Source organism: Dromiciops gliroides, chromosome 3, assembly GCF_019393635.1.
Source record: "Dromiciops gliroides isolate mDroGli1 chromosome 3, mDroGli1.pri, whole genome shotgun sequence".
In the NCBI taxonomy this organism is placed as follows: domain Eukaryota; kingdom Metazoa; phylum Chordata; class Mammalia; order Microbiotheria; family Microbiotheriidae; genus Dromiciops; species Dromiciops gliroides.
The window spans coordinates 647,298,398-647,322,216 of NC_057863.1; the positions used below are offsets into that span (position 1 = coordinate 647,298,398).

A 23,819-nucleotide genomic window follows, 5' to 3' on the forward strand; every position below is an offset into this window, starting at 1 on the left:
TTTTCTAAGCCTCAGTTTCCTCGTGGAATGTTGGGGAAGACCTAGATCGAGGCAAGGGAGCAGGAGAGGGAGGGAGATGAAAATAAAGCGTTTGAGAGTGGACCAAGGGGCATGGGCCAGGAGACCAGTTTTGAATCGGGGCTGAGGGGTCTGGGAGGGGGTGGAGCTAGAAGAGCCGAATAGAATGGAAGGCAGCTGAGGGGGAGGGGCAGGAGCCTAGAACATGGGGTGTGTCCTGGGGCGGGGCTAAGATGTCGGGGTTGGAGTGGAGCTTGAAATGCCGTGAGGGCTGCGGGGGCGGGGTTCCCCGAGGTGGGGGAGGGGAGGAGGTGTTGGGGATCCGGGCAGCCCCGGGCTCTTAGCATCCCTGGCTCTGCTGTAGCCCCATTGGCCGGAGGGCAGCCAATCAGGAGGCTGAGGTGGGGAGAGCCCGGGGTCTGAGGTAGTGTGGGACGCCGATCCGGTCTCCGCCGTCCGTCGCCCGGAGTTTCAGGAGGAGGGGGTGGAGAAGGACACCGGGAAAGGGGGGGGGGGTGTAATCTGGTTGCCATGGCGGCGGGAGGCCGGGCCCGGGCTGGGATCGCAGCGATGTCTGAGCGAGAGCGGGAGCCGGGCCCGGCCTGCCCCCCCGGCCTGTACGACACCTCCTCTCTGCTTCGCTTCTGCCACGGTCAGTTCCTGGCTCGGGGTCCGAGCTCCATCCTTTCTTTGCTCCCTCATTGCCACCCTCCCGCGCACAGGACTGGAGGGCGGGGAAGTGAACCTGGGGGGAAACTGAGGAAATAAAGAGGGTGTGTGTGTTCACGAGGGAGCTGATAGAGATGAAAGACAGAGCAAAGCTCCGCCTCATCCTCTCTTCCTTCCCTACCACTCCTCGCCGCGGGCTGGCAGGCACAGTGGTGGTGGGGAACCAGGGGATAAACTGAGGCAACAAAGGGAGTTACTGGAGGTTGAGGGGCTGAGGAATATGGGGGAGGGGAGGGCCGTAGTTGCTGCATCCCCTCTCCCCTCCCACCCTTCCCCACCCGCAAGGACACAAAGGTGGTAATGGTGAGGCCAAGAAGAGAGAGATCTGGGGAAGACAGGAGGGAGTCCAAGCCCTGAGGATTGGAGGAGAAAGGACTGAGACGTGAAAGAGTTCAGAGGGAGAGGAAGCAAGGGGCTGCAAGGAACAGGAGGAGGCAAAAATAGGGGACACTGGAAGGACGAGAGCAAGGGACAGGGGAAACTGAGGCAACGGAGGAAGGGGAGACCAGGGAAGAGTAGGGCAGAGGATGGACTAGAGGAGGTTATGGCTTTGGGGACTGGGGAAACGAAGGCTATCAGGGTAATGGGTGATAAGAAGAGCAGGGTAGAATTGAGAAATGTTAGTGGAATGGGGCAGAGGTCAGGGGCGTGAGGAACGGGGGGAGATGAGGCTCTCATCTCCACCCCCTGCCTTCCCCTCCTCCACCTGCTAGGGGAAACATGGTGGTAGAGGAGGGCTGGGGGTCACTCAGGAAGCAAGGGAAATGGGGGCAGAGAACTAAAGGAAAGGGACTGGACTGTGGGGGAGTGGCGAGGCGGGGTGGGGTGGGGGACGACAGAGGGGTCCAAAGGGAGCCTGAGGGACATAGGGGAAAGGGCAGGTGAGAGGAAGAACTGGGGTGGGGTGGCTTAGGAACCTGAGAGATGATTGAAGGGGAATGGAAAACTGGGGACAGGAGGGATGATGGAATGGGTGGAGGAGAGCAAACTGAAGGATGGGATGGTGAGGGTGAACCGGGCTCAAGGGGGGCTGCAGACTGAGGGAGACAAAGGCCTGGGGGATGGGGACTGAGGGGAGAACCAGAGACTTGAGGGACAGGCGGGTTTGGGGTAGCAGGCTGAGGCACAAATGAGGAATCAGTTACATAGAGTAGAAAAGGATGCTGAGGACCAGGGCTTGATGCTGGAGCAGGGGCTTGAAAAACCTGGGGAGGGCAGGAGGATGGGGGAGAGGGCAGGAAAGTGGGAGCACTCCTGCGATGGGAGATTTGGGACTAAACAGGTCTAGGGGAAACTGAGGCAATAAAGGGACAAACCATCACAGGGAAGTGAAGGAGGCTTGGTGGGTTGAGAACACCAAGGGAGATAGAGAGGAGAGGGTAGAGAGAGAGGAGGCCTGAGAGAAATTAAGAAGGCTGAGGGTAACCGGGATGGGGGAGGGGGGCGGGGAGGCAGACACATAAAGGCGATGGAGAAGAAGCCCAGCAGGGGAGGTGGAGAAAGGACTTTAGCTTCAGGTGTCTGGGGCTAGGTGAGCGAGAAATGCTGGGGAGAAATCTGGGGGTGGGGGGGAACAGCCAGATTCCTGTGGAGAGAGCCCAGGCTGGAGAAGAGGATGCTCCCCCGACGCTTACCGGGCGCCGGGACGACGGGCATACCCCATCCTCTCTCCATGCCTCCAGATGCAACTGTTTGTGGGGTGGGGCCCTCTTGGAGAATAAGAGAGGGAAGGGGGGTGGTGGGAAGATCTCTAGTTCTGAGGGTTCTCCACATAGAACATCTTTCCTCCACTCCCAAGCACTCGGGGATTCCTCAGAGTGAGAACCCACGCATGCCAAGTACTGCTCCTCAGAGGTTGAGAGGGTGAGGGCTTGGAACGGCTGGAGGGGGCGGTGCGGAGTGGTGGCTGACGATGGGCTAGAAGGAGCGTAGCTGAAGGGCCGGTATGATGCCTGGCTCCCTTCGCCTGCTGGGGCGAGGTGCGGACGATGCAGACCCCACCCCCCTCCCTGGCCTTCCCCAGAATCTTGGGAAGATGGAACCTGGGAAACTCAGAAATAATAGGATGACGGACCCTCTATGGGTCCGCCCCCTTCTTCCTCTCCACCTCCCACCTAAGGGACCCTCCTCTCCCTTTCCTAAAGGGAGCCCTCCTGCTCCCATCTCCTCTGGCCGCTGCAGGCTGCTGGCTTCGGGCCAAGGGAGGGGAGTGGAGGCGGGGTGGCAGGAAGGTTCGGGCAGAGGATTGGGCAGCGGGCAGCGGGAGGGGGAGGGGCCGAAGGCACTGCGGAGTCCAGACCTAGCGGGAGGAGCTAGCGGACCTCAGGATGGCAGGTGCCCCCCTTGTACCCCCACCAACTCAGAGGACTGGGAGCAGGGAACTCCTGGGTACCTGGGAGACGGGGGAAAGGGGAGAGGGTCCTCAGCCTCTCCCACCCCGAAAAGGCCTGGGAGAGATGGCTGATGAGATGGGTGGGGTTCAGGATGGGACAGGGTGAACAAGATATCGCCGGGGGAGGGGAAAGTGGCTTCGAGAGCTGGGGAGTGGGTTGTCAAGGGAATGACCCGCACCTCGCTTTAAGGATTCCCAATTGGCGCCGTTCTGCCGGCACTCCCTCTGTTTGCCGCCAGGCGGCGCCCCTGCGCTACCTTAACCCAGTACTGGCAACTAGCTCTGGGGTAGAGCATGTGTGTGTATTGGAGGGAGGGGTAGAAAGGCTCTTAGAATATCAGTGTTGGAAGGTCCCTTAGACACAACCTACTTCCAACAAGCTTCTCATTACCCAGAAGGGGAAACTGAGGCCAAGAAAGGGACCCGACTTGCCCCAGAGTCCTCGAAATGAATGACAGAGGCTGTAGGGAGAGGGGCCAATAGATTAGATAAGGAGGAATGGGAGGGAATTCCCAGTCTCCTCCACTCGCTTCTCCGACCTCATTTCCTTCATGGTCCCACCTCAACAGACTGCAGACTTTGAAGTTGGAGGACCTGGGTTCAAATCCAGCCTCTGCAATTTACTGTCTGTATGACCTGGAACAAGGCACTTAACTGTCCTGGACCTCAGTTTCCTTTTCTGTCAAGGGATGGAGTTGGCCCAGGTGACTTCTGAGGTCTTTTCCAGCTCTAAGACCAGGGTCCCACGAAACTCCCAGAGCATGTGTTTCCCCCGTGTAGGAGGCGAAGGGGGCCCGGTCGGGCGATCGCTCGCCCATTCGGCCTAGGATGGGAACGGGAGTTGGGCCCCCTTCTTCATCTTCCCTTTCATCCGTCAGATGATAACCTGTCCGGGAGCGGCATGGAGGTGGACGACCGCGTGTCGGCGCTGGAGCAGCGGCTGCAGTTGCAGGAGGACGAGCTGGCGGTGCTGAAGGCGGCGCTGGCGGACGCCCTGCGCCGGCTCCGCGTGTGCGAGGAGCAGGGGACCGCGATCCGCGCGCGCGGCACCCCCAAAGGGCGGGCCCCGCTGCGTCTGGGCGCCGCAGCCACAGGTACCGGGGCCTGGGGCGGAGGCGGAGGTCGTAGAACATCGAAGTCGATCTCTCGAGTCCTCCGGTGTTAGGATGTCCGAATACCACAGCTCTGGGAACTTAGAAACCCCTTAGAACTCTAGAACCTTAGACACGGACCGCCTGAGACTTGGAGAACCAGAGAGAAACCCGAGAGATCCTTTTCGGGATCTTAGTCATCGAGTCGTTGACAGGCATTCTGAGCGATCCCTTTGGTCTTGACGTGCCAGATCAAGTCAGCAAGCGTTTAGTGAGCGCCTACTACGTGTTAGGCGCTGCGCTAAGCCCCAGCTCGCCTTCATTTTGGAATGCTCCCCACCCCCTCAATCCAGCTTGTCCTTGTCGCCAGGATTTTAAAAGAAACAATTCAGCAAAGTCAACGCAGGAACCCAGTCTGAGAGCATATTCATCCCCCGCCCCAACTACCCTGATCTATTATTTCATTGGTCCCACTGAGGAACCCCTCCCCCCTCCCCCCCAGTCAAAAACGCAGAACTGCATCCATCAGCTATGCAATGTATGGTCTAAGGTGGCAGGAAGTCAATCAATAAGCATTTATGAAGTACCTGGGTGTCATGCACTGTATTAAGGCCGGGAGAACCGAGAGAGGTTAAGTAACTTGGACAGGGTCAGACAGCCTCTATTTGTCAAGGCAGAACTTGAACCCAGGTGTTCCTGACTCTGAGGCCCTGATATATGCGATATAATATCAAAACAGTTCACATTTATAAAGGAATCTGCCTAAGTTGAGGGTTGACAAAACCCTGGACATACCCGATTCTTATCTGGTCCTTACAACAACTCTGTGAGGTAGATGCCATTTTGTAGGTGATGGATCAGAGGTTAAGACATTTGGCCAGGGGTCGTGACACAGCTAGGAAATGTCCAAGATGGGATTTTAGTTCAGGTTTTCCTGATGCCAAGTCCATACCTGCAAGGAAGGAAGGGAGGTACACGTTCTCAGTTCTTCTCTGGGACCAAGCTTGGACTTCAGAATCAATTTTTTTGGGGGTGGGACAATGAGAGTTAAGTGACTTGCCCAGGGTCACACAGCTAGTAAGTTTCAAGTGTCCGAGTAAGGTGCTCCAGAATCCAGGGCTAGTGCTTTATCCACTGCACCACCTAGTTGTCCCCTAGAATAAATTTCAATGTGCTTACTCTGTGCTAGACACTGTTCTAGAAGCTAAGAGAACAAAGACAGATGAGAAACAGACCCTGCCCTCCAGAAGCTTACATTCTGTGAAGGAGACATGTTCATGTGTAATTATATCTAATATACATACAAAGCAGATATACAGTAACCTTAGCAGGGCAGGCACCCCTCCACTGGCAGTTTTGGGAGAGAAGAAAAACACACCAGGAAAGGTCTTCAGTATAAAGGTGGTGTTGGATAGAGCACTGGCCCTGGAGTCGGGAGTACCTGAGTTCAAATCTGGCCTCAGACACTTAACACTTATTAGCTGTGTGACCCTGGGCAAGTCACTTAACCCCAATTGCCTCACTAAAAATAAAATAAAATAAAGGTGGTGTTTATACCCAGAATGAAACCATGAAGTCCAAGAGGTCAATGTGAAAAGGAAGAATGTTTAAGGCATGGGGCACAGGTAGTTAAAAGGCATGGAAATTGACAATTAAACAGAATTCAGGTTTTAAAATGGTTGTTTCTGTTTACATTGTTGTAGTCACCATGCACATTGTTTCCTGGTTCTGCTTGTGAAATTTGCATCAGTTCATACAAATCTTCCCCCGTTTCTTTGAATACCTCAGATGCATTTTTCAGTCATCGAATCTTATTCATAATTACAATTCCAAGCACTTTCCTAAAGAAAACCTATGTAAGATAGGGAGTACAAGTATTGTTGTTGAATTTTACAGAAGGGGAAACTGAGGTTCAGAAAAGTGAAGAGATTGCTTCAGTGTGACTTGGCTTGTTGTGCGTGAGTCCAGATTTCCTGAACTAAAAATTCTCCTCATGTAGAGTTTGTCTCTTAGAATCAGGCAATCTTGAAGTTATCTAACCTTAACCTCTGAAGATCTAACACAAAATCAAAAGCAGGATAGAATAGGACTGGGCTGGTGGTGGTGAGAGGGAGTGCTACTGCAGTTGGAAGTAGGCTTACCTGGGGAGACTATTTATCTATCTATCTAGATATCTATTTATTTGTCTTCGAGGCAATCAGGGTTTAGTGATTTGCCCAGTTTCACACAGCTAGGAAATGTCAAGTGTCTGAGGCCCAGTTTGAACTCAAGACCTGTAGACACCAGGGCCCATGAGCCACCTAGCTGCCACCTGGGGAGACATCCAGGCATAACAGAAAGGGAGGAGTGGGATTTGGAATGGGAAGACTTGGATTCAGATCTCTAGTGTATCACCTAATATTAGCCTAGTCAAGCCATTTAATTTCTAGGGCCAGGGGGCAGCTAGGTGGCAAAGTGAATAAAGCACCGGCTCTAGATTCAGGAGGACCTGAGTTCAAATTCGGCCTCAGACACTTGACACTTACTAGCTGTGTGACCCGGGGCAAGTCACTTAACCTTCATTGCCCCACCCCCCCAAAATTAAATACACACACATAATTTCTAGGGCCTCGGGCTCCCCGTCTGTAAAATGAGAGGGTTGGACTAAGTTAAAATAGCATGTCCTTTGGCCCAATGACCATTTCCCCCCCTCTTCCCAGTGTGCCAGCTCCTGAAGGGATTCCCTTCCCGATCCTCGGTGAATGGTGTGACGACCCCTCGGCGCCCTGGAGGCTATGCCACCTCCCCCTCCTCTCCCAAGAAGGAAGCGACCTCGGGAAGAAGGTAAGAACTGAGGCTGGGAGACCCTGACTCTAGGGTTCCGAGAGTGTGGAGAGGGAGGAGAAAAAATAAGGGAAATGGCAGGGACCCCAGCCCTGGCACGTATTATCTGTATGACCTTGGTCAAGTCACTTAACTTTTCCAGGCCTCGATTGAGTTCCTCAGTTCTAAAATTAGGGGGTTGGACCAGATGGCATGTATAGTTTCTTCTGGCTCTAGACCGGGGAACCTGCAGTGGGAAGGGGACGAGGAGGGTAGGTGGAAAGGAAGGAGGGGCAGGAGCAAAGGGAGGAAGGAAGGGGGGAGGAGGCAAGAGAGGAAGGTGAGGGGCAGAGGAGAAAGCGAGGAGGGGAGGAGCCAGGGGAAAGAGAGGAAGAAAAAGGCAGGAGGTGAGGAGAAGCAAGGGAGGAGGAATGGAGAAGGGGAGGAGGCCCCCATGCCCAGCCCCGCTTCCTCCGTGCCCAGCCACAGCGGGCGGCGCTGTCCGTCCCCGGAACGCCTCTCCTCGGTCCGCCGCGATGAGCGCAGCCGCACCACATCCTCCAGCAGCAACTGCAGCGCCAAGAAGGACGGGTAGAGGCGGGGCCTGGGTGGGGGGCGGGACCAATGCCGAGGAGGTGGAGCAGAGAGTGAGAAGCAGGGTTTGGGGAGGGGGGGGCGGTGAGAGAAAGGCACTCCTAGAACAGCGCTCAGAAGTATCTCAGAACCCTAGAATTTCAGTGAACCCCTGGCATGTCTGCCTCTCCCTGACTCAGCCTGGCCTTTCATTGTCTTCTCCTTTCATGACACCCTCCCCCCCAGCTCCTCACATTTTCTTCCAGGTCTCTTTTTCTCCCATCACACACTATTCTGTATTATATATATATTACTGTATATAATACTATGTCATATATCTGTGTACATGTCTTGTCCTGGGGTAGTAGTGGACAGAGTTAGGAAGGAAAATCTGGGTTCAGCTGGCTGTCACTTACGTACGTGACTTTGGGCAAGTCATTAACATTTCCCGACTTTGAGGCTCTGAGAATAAATGAATGACTAGTGGCCTACCTGCACCAGTGGAGGGAGTTTTCATGCCGGGAGTACCCCCACACTAATGAAATCTCGGGTCCGAATGCCGGCTCCATATCCCTCTATGTCCTATCCCCCTAGAATGTAAAAGTCCTCGAGGACAGGGAAGGGGCTGTGTCCTAGGAGGACGCGGTCTTTGCCCTGTAGCTGTTTTATTAAGTATACACTTTGTATTTACTTAGACGTGAATATGTGATTTCCTCCAATAGGACTGGTCGAGGACAGGGGCACTGTTTATCTTTGTATCCCTGGCGTCTCGCACGTCTCGCACATAGTAGGCACTTAGTCAGGTGGTAGATTAATTTAAGGAAGGGGACCTTCGTTTTCCGGGCTAACCCTCTCGTTGTGGTTCTTGTCTCGCTCTTTGTGATCCCATTTGGGGCATTCTTGCCAGAGACACTGCAATGGTTTGCCATTTCCTTCTCCTGCTCGTTTTACAGACGAAGCAACTGAGGCAAACAGGGTTCAGCGACTTGCCCAGGGTCACACAGCTAGTAAGTGTCTGAGGCCAGATTTGAATTTAGGAAGGTGAGACTTCCTGACTCCAGGCCCAGCACTCTATCCACGGTGCTATCTTCATGTTAGAGCTCAGAAACCTGAGGTCCAGAGAAGGGAGGTAACTAGTCCAAGGTCACACAGTTAATTGGCCATGAATTTGAACCCAGGTGCTCAGATAAAAGTTCCCAGACCCACAAGTCAGTCGATTTTCAGACTCCTAAGAGTCCTCTCAGCAAGTGCAAGCCTACAGAGGGGCGGGGTGTTTGAGGCTGCGGAAGGAGGGTTGGGACCACGGCGGGGTGGAGCCCAGACCTCCAGGGGCAGGAAGCTGCAGCTCGGGTTCCCGGCCCCGCCCTGCCCCCCGCCTCCCTCTCGGAGAGCTGGTCCCGCCGCCGCCACAGTTACCCCTGCGGCCACCGCCACAGCCGCCGCCATGAGCAGCTTCGGACCTGGGTGAGACCTTTCCCCTCTCTAGTCACTGGGGTCACCCACTGCCCCTTGCTTCGGAAGGGCTTCCTCAGGCTCTCCCTTCCTCCGGATCCTCTTCCCCGGCCTGATTAACTCTTCCGTGCACACTCAGACTGTGGAAGGGGAACGCGCCCCTCCCCCTAACCTCTCTGGAACTCGAGGCTAAGGGTCCCGAGTTGTTGCGATCAGTGGGGAGGAGAGAGACAGGGGCCACTGGAAATCCCTGCCACCCCCATTCCCGAGAATATTCCGCTCTTGTGCACCACGCCCCCTTTCAAAACAAACTCTCCGAACGAAACTCGGGAGAGTAAGGCGCCCTAGTATTTGACCGTGCCTCCCAACTAGTTCACTTCCCTTGGGCAAGCTCCTCCCTCCCTCTCCGCCTCAATTTCCCGCTATGGAAAATGATAGTTTGCCCTGAACCGTATCAAAAGGCCGTACGAGCCAGCTGACATACCTTGGTCACATTCTCGTCACCTGCCCCTAGCAGGTAGAAGGATCTCAGGTGACTTTTAAGGTCTTTTTTTAGCCCGGCCATTCTGTCTTCCACGCCTTCAAGAAACTCTTTGAATACAAGATTAAGGACGTCTAAGGCTCTGATGCAGCTAATATTCTAAGGGTCTATGACTCCAAGACTACAGACCATAGGAATGCTGTGGAAGAGAAGCTAATCTTCCTTCCCCACCCCCACCCCCAATCTCATTTCTAACAGCTCCTTTTCCCTCCCCAACAGCAAGACCAAAGAAGTTATCTTCAGCCTGGGTGAGTGGGAATTTGGGGAGAGGGGAGGTCGAGACTGGGGGAAGGGAGGATTTCAAGTTGGGAAGAAAGAGACGCAGGCGCCCCTTGACTAGAACTGGTTGCTCCTGCAGAGGAGGGAGCCGTGAAAATGTTTCTTCGAGGCCGTCCAGTGCCCATGCTGATCCCCGACTCCCTGGCGCCCACTTACAGCCTGGATGCACGCCCAGAGCTACCTGCCAGACGATTCAAATTGGACTGGGTGTATCCTTTCCATAAACTCCAATGAGAGGGCTTACAGAGGACAGCTAAGTGAGGGTAGATTGATTTCCCAATTCCCGCCTCTCCTTAAAATACACGATTTCATCCAGCATCACAATCCTGTGACAGACGTACTAAGGGAGTGTTATTGCTGCTTTGTAGATGAGTTAGTTAATGGAGCTTAAGTGACTTACCCATACTTGCACAGACATTAAGTGGCAGGGGCAGAATTCTAACTCACTTCTCCCCTGACTCCAAGGCTAGCCCCAGATCCACTGTCTAAGGCTAGCCCCATTCCCACCACACCTCAATGCTTCTGCCTCTCCTTAGGTGTCTTGCTCAATGTGATAAAGCTAATATGAATCAGAACAAAGATTCAAACCTGGGTTTTCTGGCTCTGAGCTTGACAACGACTCCATGACATCAAAGTCTTCCAAGAGGAAAGGACTGAGAGTCAAGGGATCTAAGTTTGAAGCTCAGTGCTTGCTGAAACTCAGTTTGTCCCTCAGTCAAAGAAGGAGGTTGGACCCCATGGGCTCCAAGGATCTTATACCTCTAACATTATGTGGCATTGACCCGAGTCCTGAAGCACGGGGAAGGGTAATGAATATCAGAAGAGAGTCCTGTGGAATGTCTGGGAGGGCTCTGGAGAGAAGGTGGAATGAACCTGAGCCTTGAAGGGTAGGGAGGTTGTGGAGATGGGAAGGGAGTGGGCAAAAAACTCTGTATAGGGGCAGCTAGGTGGCGCAGTGGATAGAGCACCGGCCCTGGAGTCAGCAGGACATGAGTTCAAATCCGATCTCAGATACTTGACACTTACTAGCTGTGTGACCCTGGGCAAGTCACTTAACCCCAATTGCCTTGCTAAGAAAAAGAAAAGAAAAGAAAAACTCTGTATAGGCTCAGAAAAGCCAGAATTTCCAGAGGTGGTTTTGAGCTGGATTTCCTAAAAGGGACTGGGGAAGACTTAGACATGCAGAGGCGTGAGGGTTTGCACAGTCCCAGAGGACTTCTCATGCAGAAGCCTTGGATAACCCAAGGGGGCTTTGCATTCTGGTGGCAGGAGAGCAGGCGCACAGAGTGAGAGCAGTCCTATGGGGGTCTTCTTGGATATGAGTTTGCTCACGGAGACCACAGAGGAAAGAGGCCTTGACTCAGTGGGCCCAGCTACGGGTACCGAGGTCGGGACTGCCGGGCCAACCTCTACCTGCTGCCCACGGGGGAGATCGTCTATTTCGTAGCTTCCGTGGGCGTCCTTTACAGCCTGGAGGAACAAAGGCAGCGCCACTATCTGGGCCACACCGACGACATCAAGTGGTGGGAACGGACCCTCGGAATCTTTCTGGTCCCAAGAGACCCCGCCCCTAGCCACGCATCCACTCTCTCCCCTCTCCATCTCGCTCTGCAGCCCCGGGCGGGGTGACGTCACCGGGGTGGAAGACCCGCCCCTGGGAGGGGGAGGGGGCGCGGAATGCAGCCTGGGAGACCTAAAGAATCTTGGCTCGTCCTCTCGCTCCTTGGGCAACCTTGGACAAATGAAAAGTCTTTTCCCCTTTCTGAGCCTCAATATCCCTTCGACTATAAAATGGGGGAGAAGGTTGGGGCTCTCCAAGAGAGGTTCAGTTCCAACCCTTGGCAGGTGGAAGGAAGGAGGGAGGAATTGAAAGGTCCACAGATCTAGGAAGCTCTGTGACCTGGGTCCCCCTTCCCTCCCTTTCCCAGCCTGGCAGTCCACCCTGACATGGTCACTATCGCCACGGGACAGGTGGCCGGGACCACCAAAGAGGGCAAGGTACAAAGAGCCTGGGATGCCTGCAATGTAGGGTCCAGACAAGGGAGGGGGTGGGACTGTTGGAAGCTAGAGGACACAGCCCCTGGGAACGCTTTGAAAGAGAGGATGGGGGCAGCTAGGTGGCACAGTGGATAGAGCACCGGCCCTGGAGTCGGGAGTACCAGAGTTCAAATCCGGCATCAGACACTTAACACTTACTAGCTGTGTGACTCTGGGCAAGTCACTTAACCCCAATTGCCTCACTTAAAAAAAAAAGAAAAAAAAAAGAAAGAAAGAGAGGCTGGAGTCTGGGGAGGCGGTATCCTGAGTGTGGGGAGGAAGAAAAGGTGAATGGACAGGACTCAGACTCTCCTCTCCACTTGTCTTTCCATGTAGCCACTGCCTCCCCACGTGAGGGTCTGGGACTCGGTCTCCCTCTCTACTCTGCACGTGTTAGGTCTGGGTGCTTTTGACCGAGCCGTCTGTTGTGTGGGCTTCTCCAAGTCTGTAAGTTCCATCTCCTCCCAATGAGCCCTTTGTCCTTTGTCAGACCTACTGTGGGATCCCCTTTCCTCCCACAGTGGCTTTCCTTTCTGTTTCCCTTACTGCCTGTCCCAGTCTTCTGCCTGTGAGTTCTATGCCTGGCCTCTGTCGAAGGCCCCTGAGTCCAGCTATGTTGGGAATGCTGATTTGGGAGGGGTGGCTGCTAACTGGTTCCTCTTCCATCCAGAATGGAGGGAACCTACTGTGTGCTGTGGATGACTCCAATGACCATGTGCTGTCTGTGTGGGACTGGGCCAAGGAGCAAAAAGTGACTGAAATCAAGGTGAGGAGACCCCTCCCTTCTTCCTTTTGTCTAACTTCCCTGACACCAGAGATTCTTTCCCCTCATTCCCTGAGGGGTTGGAACGTGTAGCCCTGTCCTGAGCATTCTCAAGCCCAGAGGAGCACAGACGGTCAGTTAGGCGGGACCTTGGAGTCCAACATCCCTTCTAAGCTCCCAAGAACAGAAGGGGCTGGCTCTTGCTCACACAGCAAATCAATGAAATTAGAATTTAGATTTCTTTGCCCTAGGATTGTCCTCCCTCCCCACAAGGCTCACCCAGGAGCTCCCTCTAGTGGAGCAGAAAATAGAAACCCCAGCTCCAATTGTTAAGAGATGGAAGAATCGTGAGAGACCGTCTGTTCCAACCCATTCATTTTTTCAGGCCCGGAAACAGGCCTAGAGAGGGGAAGCCACTTGGCCCAATTCACAGGACTGGCAGCTCAACGGAAGTCTTCCAACTTCCAGTCTAGGACTTCTTCCTCCAGGTCATGGCTTGACCTGTGATCTTGGGAAAGACATTTAACCCCTCTAGGTCTAAGTTTTCCCATCTGTTAAATGAGCAGGTGTCCACTTAGTGTTCCCTAAGGGTACTTGTGGCTCCACCTTTCTGACCTACATGTGGGTCTGTCTTGTCCCCTTTCTTCCCCACAGTGTTCCAATGAGGCCGTCCTTGTGGCCACTTTCCATCCCACTGAGCCCAACCTCATCATCACTTGTGGGAAGTCCCACATCTATTTCTGGAGCCTTGAAGGGGGAAGCCTGAGCAAGAGGCAAGGGATCTTTGAGGTGAGGATGGCCTCTGAGCTCCCTTCCCACTCTGGGATTTTGAGGGGTGTGGGTGGTGGGGGTAGGAAGGAAGAGAAATGCAGAGACCAAGATAGAGCCACAAGGAGAGAGGACGACACACACAGACACACAAACCGGGAGCCCCAGGAAAAAAAGACCAACAGAGACAGCAGGCAGATCTTTAAATGGGAATAGAAGGGAAACAAAAAGTGGAAGGGGGTGTGTGATACACAGAGAGAGATATAGACACACAGATGGATTCAGAGGCAGAGGGGGGAAAAAACAAACCCAGAAGCAAAGACAGAGAGGAGAAGATGGGAAGCAGGAAGCAGAGACCTAAGTGCTAAAGAGACAGACAGATAGGGAAAGGGGGGAGATTTGGGGAAGGGTTCGGGGGTTTTCCTGTGTCTCCACAATCCTCATCAGTAAACAACAGCAGATAATTGGAAGAAACTCCAAGGCAGAGACCCAGAGAGCCATTGAGGCAGGAGGGATGGGAAACATTTAGAGATGGCAACAGGGATATGACTTAAGAAGAAAGGGGGGGCAGCTAGGTGGCACAGTGGATAAAGCAATGGCCCTGGAGTCAGGAGGACCTGAGTTCAAATCCAGCCTCAAACACTTGACACTTACTAGCTGTGTGACCCTGGGCAAGTCACTTAACCCTCATTGCCCTGCAACCCTCCCCCCAAAAAACAAATCAAAGAAGAAAGGGGGGGCAGATAGGTGGCGCAGTGGATAGAGCAATGGCCTTGGATTCAGAAGGACCTGAGTTCAAATTCAGCCTCAGATACTTGATACTTACTAGCTGTGTGACCCTGGGCAAGTCACTTAACCCTCATTGCCCTGCAAAAAAAAAAAAGAAGAAGAAAGAGGGAGACAAGAAATAGAGATAAGAGGCAAACCCAACTTACAGACAGGTGGCAAGGCAGAGGGCCTGTTCCCATGAAGTTTCTTCCTGTTTCCCATGACTCCCTGTACCCCACTCCTTGCCCCCAGAAACACGAGAAGCCCAAATACGTGCTGAGTGTGGCCTTCACAGAGGGTGGTGACGTCGTCACTGGAGATTCCAGTGGGAACATCTATATCTGGGGAAAAGGTCAGAGACACCCCCCACCCCCCTCTTCTCTCCCTCAACAAGGAAGCCTCCCCATCTAGCTTCAGGGAAAAGACAGAAAAGGAAACTGAGGCAGAAGGGGTGCATGCAGAACACTCGAATTCTAGTCCCATTGACTTACTATGTGTCCTGGGGTGAGTCTTTTCCCTTTTCTTGACCTCAGTTTCCCTGTCTGTACAATGGAGGGGAGGATGGGGACTCTGGTTTCAGAAGTTACTCTCAGCTGTGATTTCCCCCCACACACACTTAATAGTATTTTTTTCTCAATTGTATGTAAAGATAGTTTTCAACATTCATTTTTATAAGATTTTTGAGTTCCAAATTTTTCTCCCTCCCTCCCCTCCTCCCTCTGTAAGATGGCAAGCAATCTGATATAGGTTATACGTGTACAATCATGTTAACCATATTTCCACGTTAGTTATGTTGTGAAAGAAGAATCAGAACAAAAGGGAAAAACCGTGAGGAAAAAACACAAAAAAGTGAAAATAGGATGCTTCAATCTGCATTCAGACTCCACAGTTCTTTCTCTGGATATAGAAAACATTTCCCATCATGAGTCTTTTGGAATTGTCTTTGATCATTGTATTTCAGCTATGATTTTGTAAGAAGCTGCTGGTGAATGCCCAAAGGGCTATAAAACTGTGCATACCCTTTGATCCAGCAATACCACTGCTAGGTTTAAATCTCAATGACATCCAAAAAAATTAGAAAAGGACCTATTTGTACAAAAATATTTCTAGCAGCTTTTTCTGTGGTAGCTAAGAACTGGAAATCAAAGGAATGCCCATTAATTGGGGGAATGGCTAAAGAAGCTGTGATATATGATGGTGATGGAATATTACTGTGCTAGAAGAAATGACAAGCAGGATGATTTCAGAAAAACCTGGAAAGACTTACATGAACTGATGTATAGTGAAGTGAACAGAAGCAGGAGAACATTGTGCACAGTGACAGCAATATTGTTTGATGAAGAACTGAATGACTTAGCTATTCTCAGCAATACAAGGATCCAAGACATTCCTAAAGGAGTAATGATGAAGCATACTATCCATCTCCAGAGAAAGAACTGCTATGGATTGGACACTGATGGAAGCATGCTATTTTCACTTTCTTCCATTTTTTCCTTTTATTCAAGCCTTCTTATACAAAATTATTAATATGGAAATGTTTTACGTAATTGTATATGTATAACTTATATCTGAGTGCTTAGGGAGGGGTGAGGGGAGGTATAGAATTTGGAATGCAAAGCTTTAAATAAAAAATGTTAAAAGAAAATGTCAGGGGGCAGCTAGATGGCGCAGTGGTTAAAGCACGGATTCAGGAGGACCTGAGTTCAAATCCGGCCTCAGACACTTAACACTTACTAGCTGTGTGACCCTGGGCAAGTCACTTAACCCCCATTGCCTGCAAAAAAAAAGATGTCAGGTGAGGGGTGATCAGGGGAGGTCCCCTGGAGGGGAAGAGGGATGAGGAGGTGGAGACCCCAACGAAGGTGAGAAGGATGGAGAATGGTGGGAGGTTGTTGGGGAGAGCAGAACCAGTGCACACTGTACCTTTTGCCAATCTTGCAGGGGGGACTCGAATCAGCCAGGCGGTGCCTGGCGCCCACGAGGGTGGTGTCTTCGGCCTGTGCGTCCTGCGGGACGGGACGCTGGTGTCTGGGGGCGGTCGGGACCGGCGAGTGGTGCTCTGGGGCCGGGACTACAGTCAACTGCAGGAGATGGAGGTAAGGGGCAGGAGGCTGGGAGCTAGGTTTGGCCCCGAGCTCTGCTCCAGCCCCAAGTCCTACCATTCTGAATCTTGGGCTCTGTATCTTTCAGCCCTGAGCCTTGAGAGGCACTCTCATAGTGGGAGCTGGCATCGAATCCTAGCTCTGCCTCTTGCTCCCTAGCTGACCTTGGGTAAACCTCTCTGGGCCTCAGTTTCCAGCCCTGTAAGATGATTTCTACCACCCTTCATTGCCCCGAAGAGAAAGAAGGGACTCACTTGTGTGGATCGCAGCCCAGGGAGGTCATAAGGAAAGCGCTTTATAAACCTTCCAGCGCTGAACAGAAATGTTAGCTGGATCTTGCAGATCCCTCGTCTTGCTTGGCCTCTTTTGACCTCCCTTCTGGGCCACTTCTCTTTGCATCAAAGACTGTTAGGTTCTTGACCTTAATATCAAATTGCTTGCATTTTTAAAAAGGGGGCGGGCTGGGAGAGCAACTCCTTGCTTTTCCTAACTCTGGCCCCACCCCCTTTGAGCCTTAAAGTCACACCCTCCTAGCTCTGCCCACTCCTGGTACCCAGCACCTCCTTACACCCTGACTAGCCTTCCCCCTCCAATTCCCCGATCTCTTGACTACAGCTGTTACTGAGCAACAGCTGTCTACATCCAGACCTTACCCAGTCCTTCTCCTTGCTCCGATGCATCGCCCAGTTCTCCTTCACAACTCCCCACATATACTGGGCTTCTCTGAGCCTTAATTGGCTCATACGTAAAATGGGTATCATGAAGTTTGCACAGTATAGGACTGTGGTGACACAGGAAACTTATGGAAGCACTAGGAAAATGAGAGTAGATAATAACAATCAGTTATTTCTTTGGGTTCCAATTCCTGTTCTTTCTGTATTTGTAATCAGTCACTGGCTTCAAATCTGGGCCCTCACTTGCTACCTTTGTGACCTTGGGCAAGTCATTTGCTTTCTCTGGACCCTGGTTTCCTCAGATGTACAATGAGAGGATTGACTTAGATGCCCTCAAAGGCGTGTCTAGTCCTGATCCACCTGATTGGACTCCTTCCCTTGCCCTCTCCTGGCTCCCAGGCCTGTAGAGAAGGCTTAGGAGATCCAGGTGCCCTGGCTAAGGCCAAGGAGGGGGAAGTCTGGGAGTCCCAGCCCTAACGCTGCCCCTATCCTCCCCCTTTGTGTGTGCCTTTGTGTCCCTGCTGGTCAGTCCACTCCCCTCCCCTGCCGCCTCTCCAGGTCCCTGAGGCCTTTGGGCCAGTGCGCACAGTGGCAGAAGGTCGGGAAGATGAGCTGTTTGTGGGCACGACCCGCAACTCCATCCTTCGGGGCTCCGTCCACACGGGCTTCTCTTCCTTGGTCCAGGTGAGCTCCCTCCCTCCTGCCCCTCCACCTGGGTCCCAGCCCCTTTGGCCTTTGAGAAGCTCTGATACTTGGGGCAGCTAGGTGGTGCAGTGGATTTAGCGCTGGCCCTGTAGTCAGGAGGACCTGAGTTCAAATCCGGCATCAGCCACTTAATATTTACTAGCTGTGTGACCCTGGGCAAGTCACTTACCCCCAATTGCCTCACTAAAAAAAGAAAAAAGAAAAGAGAAGCTCTGATACTCACCAGCCAGGGCACTGTGGCTGGTCACTTAGAACTCTGGGCCCCAACTTCCCTGGCTGCCAAAGGGGATATAGACCCTTGCCTCAGAGCAATGCAGAGAGGAACTGCCTTGTTTACCTTGATTTGAGTGAGCCCTGCTGCTGGACTCTGAGGGCCCGGGGTCAAATACTGCCTTAAAGGATTACTACCCGTGATCTAGGGAAAGTCACTCTCCTTTTCTGGGTCTCCTGCCAGAGAGCCAATATTTGCATGCTCCACTACTGAAAGTGGCCACAAGATGGCGGTATTGACTCACAGGAATCAAGTCTCTCCCTAGCCATCTTTACTGTCTCTGGGGACCTTGTCTCTAGGTCAAAAATTTAAGAGGGATTCCAGAGGGGCATCAGATGCCAGAAGTCAGAGCTGGGAGGGAACTTTGGGCATATAATATCGGAGCTTAGAACACAGAGGGTTAGAGCTGGGAGGGAACTTAGAACACAGAATGACCTTAGAACAGGGATGGTTAGGGGCGCTAGGTGGCACAGTGGATATAGCACTGGCCCTGGATTCAGGAGGACCTGAGTTCAAATCCGGCCTCAGACATTTGACACTTACTAGCTGTGTGACCCTGGGCAAGTCACTTAACCCCAATTGCCCCGCAAAAAACCCAAAAAAAACAGGGATGGTCAGAGCTGGGAGGGCCCTTAGAACAGGGGATGTCAGGGTTGGGATGGACCTTAGAACAGGGGATGTCAAAACTGGGAAGGCCCTTAGAACAGGGGATATAGAACTGGGAGGGCCTTAGAACAGGGAAGGTCAGAGCTGGGGGCTAGCAGCTCTTTCATTGGTAAGACAAGAGCATTGGACCAATTATCAACAAGAAGGGCCCTTCCATCTCTATTCTCTGTCCTGTGATTGTCCCCTATCCCCATCACCCACACCCTGTCTAGGGCCATACTGAGGAGCTGTGGGGTCTGGCTGTCCACCCCAGTCGGGGCCAATTCATCACATGTGGTCAGGACAAGCAAGTACACTTGTGGAGTACAGATTCCCATCAGCCCATATGGAGCAAGATCATAGAGGTGGGTCAGAGGAAGTCATTGAACCCCATCCCCAACCTGAACATCCCCATTGCTCACTCTTAGTGTGATTTACTCTCCCCAGAGCAGGGACCTACCCCCATTCCTGACTCCAGTCAAGCCCTGAGCCCCACAATGAGTTCCTCCCCATCCGTCTTTGGATCTGCCTCCTCCAGGAAGCCCTCTCAGATTTCTTGAACTTGGAGAGCTTTCTCTCCCTTCTGAGCTGCTTCCCACTCTCCAGGGCCCAGTTCAGGTCCCTCATCTCCAGGGAAGCCCTTCTTGATTTATTCCTGCCCCCACCCTCCGCATCACCTCAAGCTAGTATAATTCTTTACACTTGGCCCTGAGCCCACAGAGCAGGGAGGCTTATTCAATATTGGTTGACAGGAAGATCAGGGAGGGCTTTCTGGTCAAGGAGAAGGGAAACTCCATCTGGCCCCTGAGGGATGAGCTTGATCCCAGTGTGGAGAGATGAGGTGGCTTTTGGAAGGGCATGAAACTGGAGAGGAATCAATCCTGGGGACTCACCAAGAAGGCTTCAGATACTAGACTGAAAGATATGGACAGGGGCCTTGAGGGTTATGGGGAGGCAAGGAAGATCTCAGAGCATGGCAGGAAGAGGTTCCAAGCCGGGCTGGACAAAGAAGAGCCTGCCGCCCAGGCATGTGAATGGCAGAGAATTCTGAGGTGCCAGTCTCCCATGGCTGCCTTTTTTCTCCTGGCCTCCAGGATCCTGGCCGATCGGCCGGCTTCCACCCCAATGGTTCCGTCCTGGCTGTGGGTACCATCACTGGCAGGTAGGGCCCTGAGGATCACCACCCCTAGGGGAAGGTGGAGGGAGGGAACTCACCTGTGTGTTCCATTGGGTAAGATCCTTCTCTTTTACAAGGAGATGTCCGTCCCTGCTCCCAAGTAGCCCACTGACCCTTAATGTAGCACCTGAGATGGACTCATTACCCCACACTCAATAGCTGTGTTACATTAACCAAACTGATAACCTCTCTGGGCTTGAGCTTCATTAAAATAAGACCTTCCCTTTCTCTGGTGCTTCGTGGTTTCCAAAGCCTTTTCCTTGTAACCATTCTGTGAAGCAGTTATGAATCTCCTCTACAGCTGAGGAAACTGAGGCTCACAATCCTCAGCCCCTCTGCTGGCCTTTCCTCCCTCCTGAGGAGGTGGGGGCTTCTTGGTTCAGCTCAGTCTGCCTTTGACACCTCCCCTCCAGGTGGCTCCTCTTGGACACTGAGACCCATGACCTTGTGGCCATTCATACAGATGGTAATGAGCAGATCTCCGTGGTCAGCTTTTCTCCAGGTAGGGAGTGGCCAGTTTTGGGCAGAAGAGAGCCTGGGGGGGTGGGGGACAACTAGGTGGCACAGTGGATAAAGCACGGGCCCTGGATTCAGGAGGACCTGAGTTCAAATCCAACCTCAGATACTTGACACGTATTAGCTGTGTGACCCTGGGCAAGTCACTTAACCCTCATTGCCTGCAAAAAAAAAAAAGAAGAAAAAGAGAGCCTAGGGAGAGAAGCTGGGGGGGGGGCAGGTTGGGGAGGGCATGGTCTTAAGGGCTCATTTCATGTCCCCAACAGATGGCGAGTTCCTGGCGGTGGGCTCCCATGACAACCTAGTCTATGTGTACAGTGTGAGCGAGGGAGGCCGGAAAGTCAGCCGACTAGGGAAATGCTCGGTGAGTGCACAGGCCCCTAGCCTAGACCTGATCTCTGTGACCTGTCCTACCTCATCCCCCACACTTCCAAGGATGGCTTTGTAAGGTTTAAACAACATTCACTAGTTGTCAGCTATTATGAGGGTAGTGGTCCCCATCTTGACTTTTTTCCCCTCCAGGATTATTATTAGCTATTTTCCTTATCCCCATTGCCAATATTTAACCCAGGAGGGAGCTGTAATGATTGGAATGACACCACCTGCTGGAGACTTACTGTAGAAAAGCTCCGCCATGAGGTGAAGGTCTCTGAGGGCAAGACCATGCGTCTTTTTGCTTGTAGGAGGAAGAAGGGGGAAGCTGGCGCTCTGACTTGTGCTCTTTCCTGTGGACTCTGGAAGGGAGCGGAGCTAGGAATGCACTCTCCCTTTAATAGATAGATGAATGTAGGCCTTTCTCTCTCTCTTTACCAAATTCTTATTCTCCTTAATAAATGCTTAAAAGTCTAACTCTTGCTAAAGCTTATAATTTATTGGCAACCACTCATTAGATACTTTAGACAGACTAGCTAGAATTTTAGCCTTAACAGAGCCTGGCATGGTGACTGAAGGACAGGACATGCAAGAACTTAATTCAAATCCTGCCTCAGACACATATTACCCCATGTATGTCACTGAACCCCTCTGAGCCTGTTTCTCTCATTTTTTCTTTTTGGAACCATGATTCATAGAATACTTCCAGTGAGAAAAATCCCTCTACCAGGGCTGAGAAGCTCATTCTTTGTTGTTTTTGTTGTTCAGTCATTTTTCAGTCCTGTCTGATTCTTCATGACCCCATTTGGGGTTTTCTTGGCAGAGATAACTGGAGTGGTTTACCATTTCCTTCTCCAGCTCATTTTACAGATGAGCAACTGAGGCAGACAGGGTTAGGTGACTTGCCCATGATTACATAGCTAGACAGCACAGTGGATAGAGCACTGGCCCTGGAATCAGGAGGACCTGAATTCAAATGTAGCCTCAGACACTTGATACTTACTAGCTGTGTGACCCTGGGCAAGTCCTTTAACCCCAATTGCCTCAAACATCTGGGGCCATCTCCAGGCTTCCTGATATATATCTTGCCACTGGACCCAGATGGCTCTGGAGGAGAGAGTGAAGTTGGTGACTGCACAGCCCTCCCTCACTTAAATCCAATTCAGTGCAAGTCATGGTCCTCTTCGAGAACAAGGACAAACAACCACAATTTTGTATCAAGGCATGTTGGCTCCTCATTAGAATATACTTAATGATTACTGATGATACTTAATGATTATTGATGGATTGAGATATAAAGTGCTCAATGATCCAAGACAATTGAAACATCCTACCCACCTCCAAAGAAAAAACTGATATTGATGGAACACAGACTAAAGCATGCTGTTTTTATGTTCCTTCATGTTTTCCTTTTATTTAAGTTTTCTCATACAAAATGACTAATATAGATGTCAAGTGTTCTGAAAACCCTAAAACCCTTTATAACTGTTGGCTCTTATAATTCTTGTTATCATCATCTTCCCCCTCCCACCCATCCTCCCTGATTCATCTCTTTCAGGGTCACTCCAGTTTTATAACACATCTGGACTGGGCAGAGGACAGCTCCTGCTTTGTCACCAACTCAGGGGACTATGAGATCCTGTACTGTGAGTGAAAGAGCCTGGGGTGCTCGGGGAAGTGTTGGGGTGGGTCCAGCAAGAGGACTGGAGTCTCCAGCCAACCATGATGGTATTCCAGTTTGTTGGTCCCTCTTCCCCCCCCATCTCATTAGCATGCTAATTTGCAAGCCACAGTCTATCTTCCTTCTTCTTAGTTGGGGGTGGTAGGGAGCCCTCTAGTTCCCTTGTCTTGTCATTTCCAGTGGCCATACTCGGTCTTGACTTGTCTCATCAGCCTGGGGCTCAACCCTTGGGTTCCTCATTCCAGTGGAGGAAGTAGAATTGCTAGGGGCACTCTAACCCTTGAGCCCAGTTTTTTTTTGGGGGGGAACTGTGGGTAAATCTTTCCTTCTGGTCTTCAGGGGATCCAGCCACTTGTAAGCAAATCACTAGCGCAGATACTGTGCGGAACGTGGAATGGGCAACAGCCACCTGCGTCCTGGGATTTGGCGTGTTTGGTGAGAAGCTGGGGAGGGTGTAGAGGGAAAGGGGAGTCAGAATGTATACGGGGGACCTCCCCTCCCCCACTTAGCAGCCACCCTCTGAGTGACTGAGTAATGGGTGAAAACCTTCTCTTCTGCTAGCCCCTGCGCCTAACTGGCCTGGAGTCTATTGGGGAAAGGGGTAGAGTGAGGAAGGATAGAGACCTCCCTGAGCTCTAACAGAACCTGGACTTGGATCGGGAGTTAGGACACCTGGGTTCAGATCCCTACTCCACTGTTTACTCTCTTTGGGTCTGAGCACTTTGTTCCCAGGCTTCTTTGGGCTAGATAACCTGCAAAGTCCCTGCCGGCTCTCATCCCTATGACCCTCTGCTTGTCCCCTCCCCAAAGGGATCTGGTCTGAGGGAGCTGACGGCACTGACATCAACGCAGTGGCACGTTCCCACGATAGGACGCTGCTGGCTTCGGCGGATGATTTCGGCAAAGTGCACCTGTTTGCCTATCCCTGCTCCTATCCCAGAGTGAGCAATGGAGACTGGATGGAGGGAGGAAGGGGAAGAACAGTGGGGGGCAGAGGGGCAGACTGAAGCTGGGACAGAGAGAATTTACCCCTCTTCTAACCTTCCCTTCTTCTCCCCGCTCAGGCTCCCAGCCACAAATATGGTGGCCACAGCAGCCACGTGACTAACGTGGCCTTCCTGTGGGATGATTCGGCTGCTCTTTCAGCTGGTGGGAAGGACACCAGTGTCTTGCAGTGGCGGGTGGTCTGAGGCCATGGGCAAAGAGAACCCCTGAATAGGGCTGGGACATTCCTTGACTCTGTAGGAGAGAGATATAATATATAAACCAGAATCTATATGTAGAGAGAGATTTATATATATAATATATTCTATATATATATATATATATGAAAGAGAGTTCTAAGTGGGTGAAGGGGGGACGACCAGCCAAGCAGACAAAGGTCTCTATATTTCTCCAGGTTGGGGGAAGGGGTGGGGGGAGGGGATAGGTCTCATAGCTTCAGGGAGGAAGGGCACATTAGT

General features: G+C 52.1%; 1 protein-coding gene across 4 annotated transcripts; it reads left to right on the forward strand.

The window, feature by feature from the left end:
• Positions 1–420: 420 nt before the first annotated feature.
• Positions 421–23,765, forward strand: EML2 (EMAP like 2). 4 transcript variants are annotated; one of them, XM_043997630.1, is made up of 22 exons: positions 421–670; positions 4,018–4,233; positions 6,930–7,053; positions 7,516–7,623; positions 9,818–9,846; positions 9,957–10,086; positions 11,251–11,400; positions 11,806–11,875; positions 12,251–12,361; positions 12,585–12,680; positions 13,332–13,466; positions 14,466–14,565; positions 16,155–16,309; positions 17,548–17,673; positions 18,844–18,975; positions 19,705–19,772; positions 20,201–20,289; positions 20,570–20,667; positions 22,234–22,321; positions 22,696–22,791; positions 23,167–23,297; positions 23,421–23,765. In XM_043997630.1, the coding sequence occupies exons 1-22, from the start codon at positions 550–552 to the stop codon at positions 23,544–23,546; spliced, it is 2,499 nt and encodes an 832-aa protein (XP_043853565.1). In that variant the 5' UTR covers positions 421–549; the 3' UTR covers positions 23,547–23,765. The 4 variants fall into 4 exon arrangements, with proteins under 4 accessions (XP_043853565.1, XP_043853566.1, XP_043853567.1 ...); XM_043997632.1 differs by lacking the exon at positions 421–670 and adding an exon at positions 3,032–3,081; XM_043997631.1 differs by lacking the exon at positions 7,516–7,623 and having other exon boundaries at positions 425–670.
• Positions 23,766–23,819: the final 54 nt, after the last annotated feature.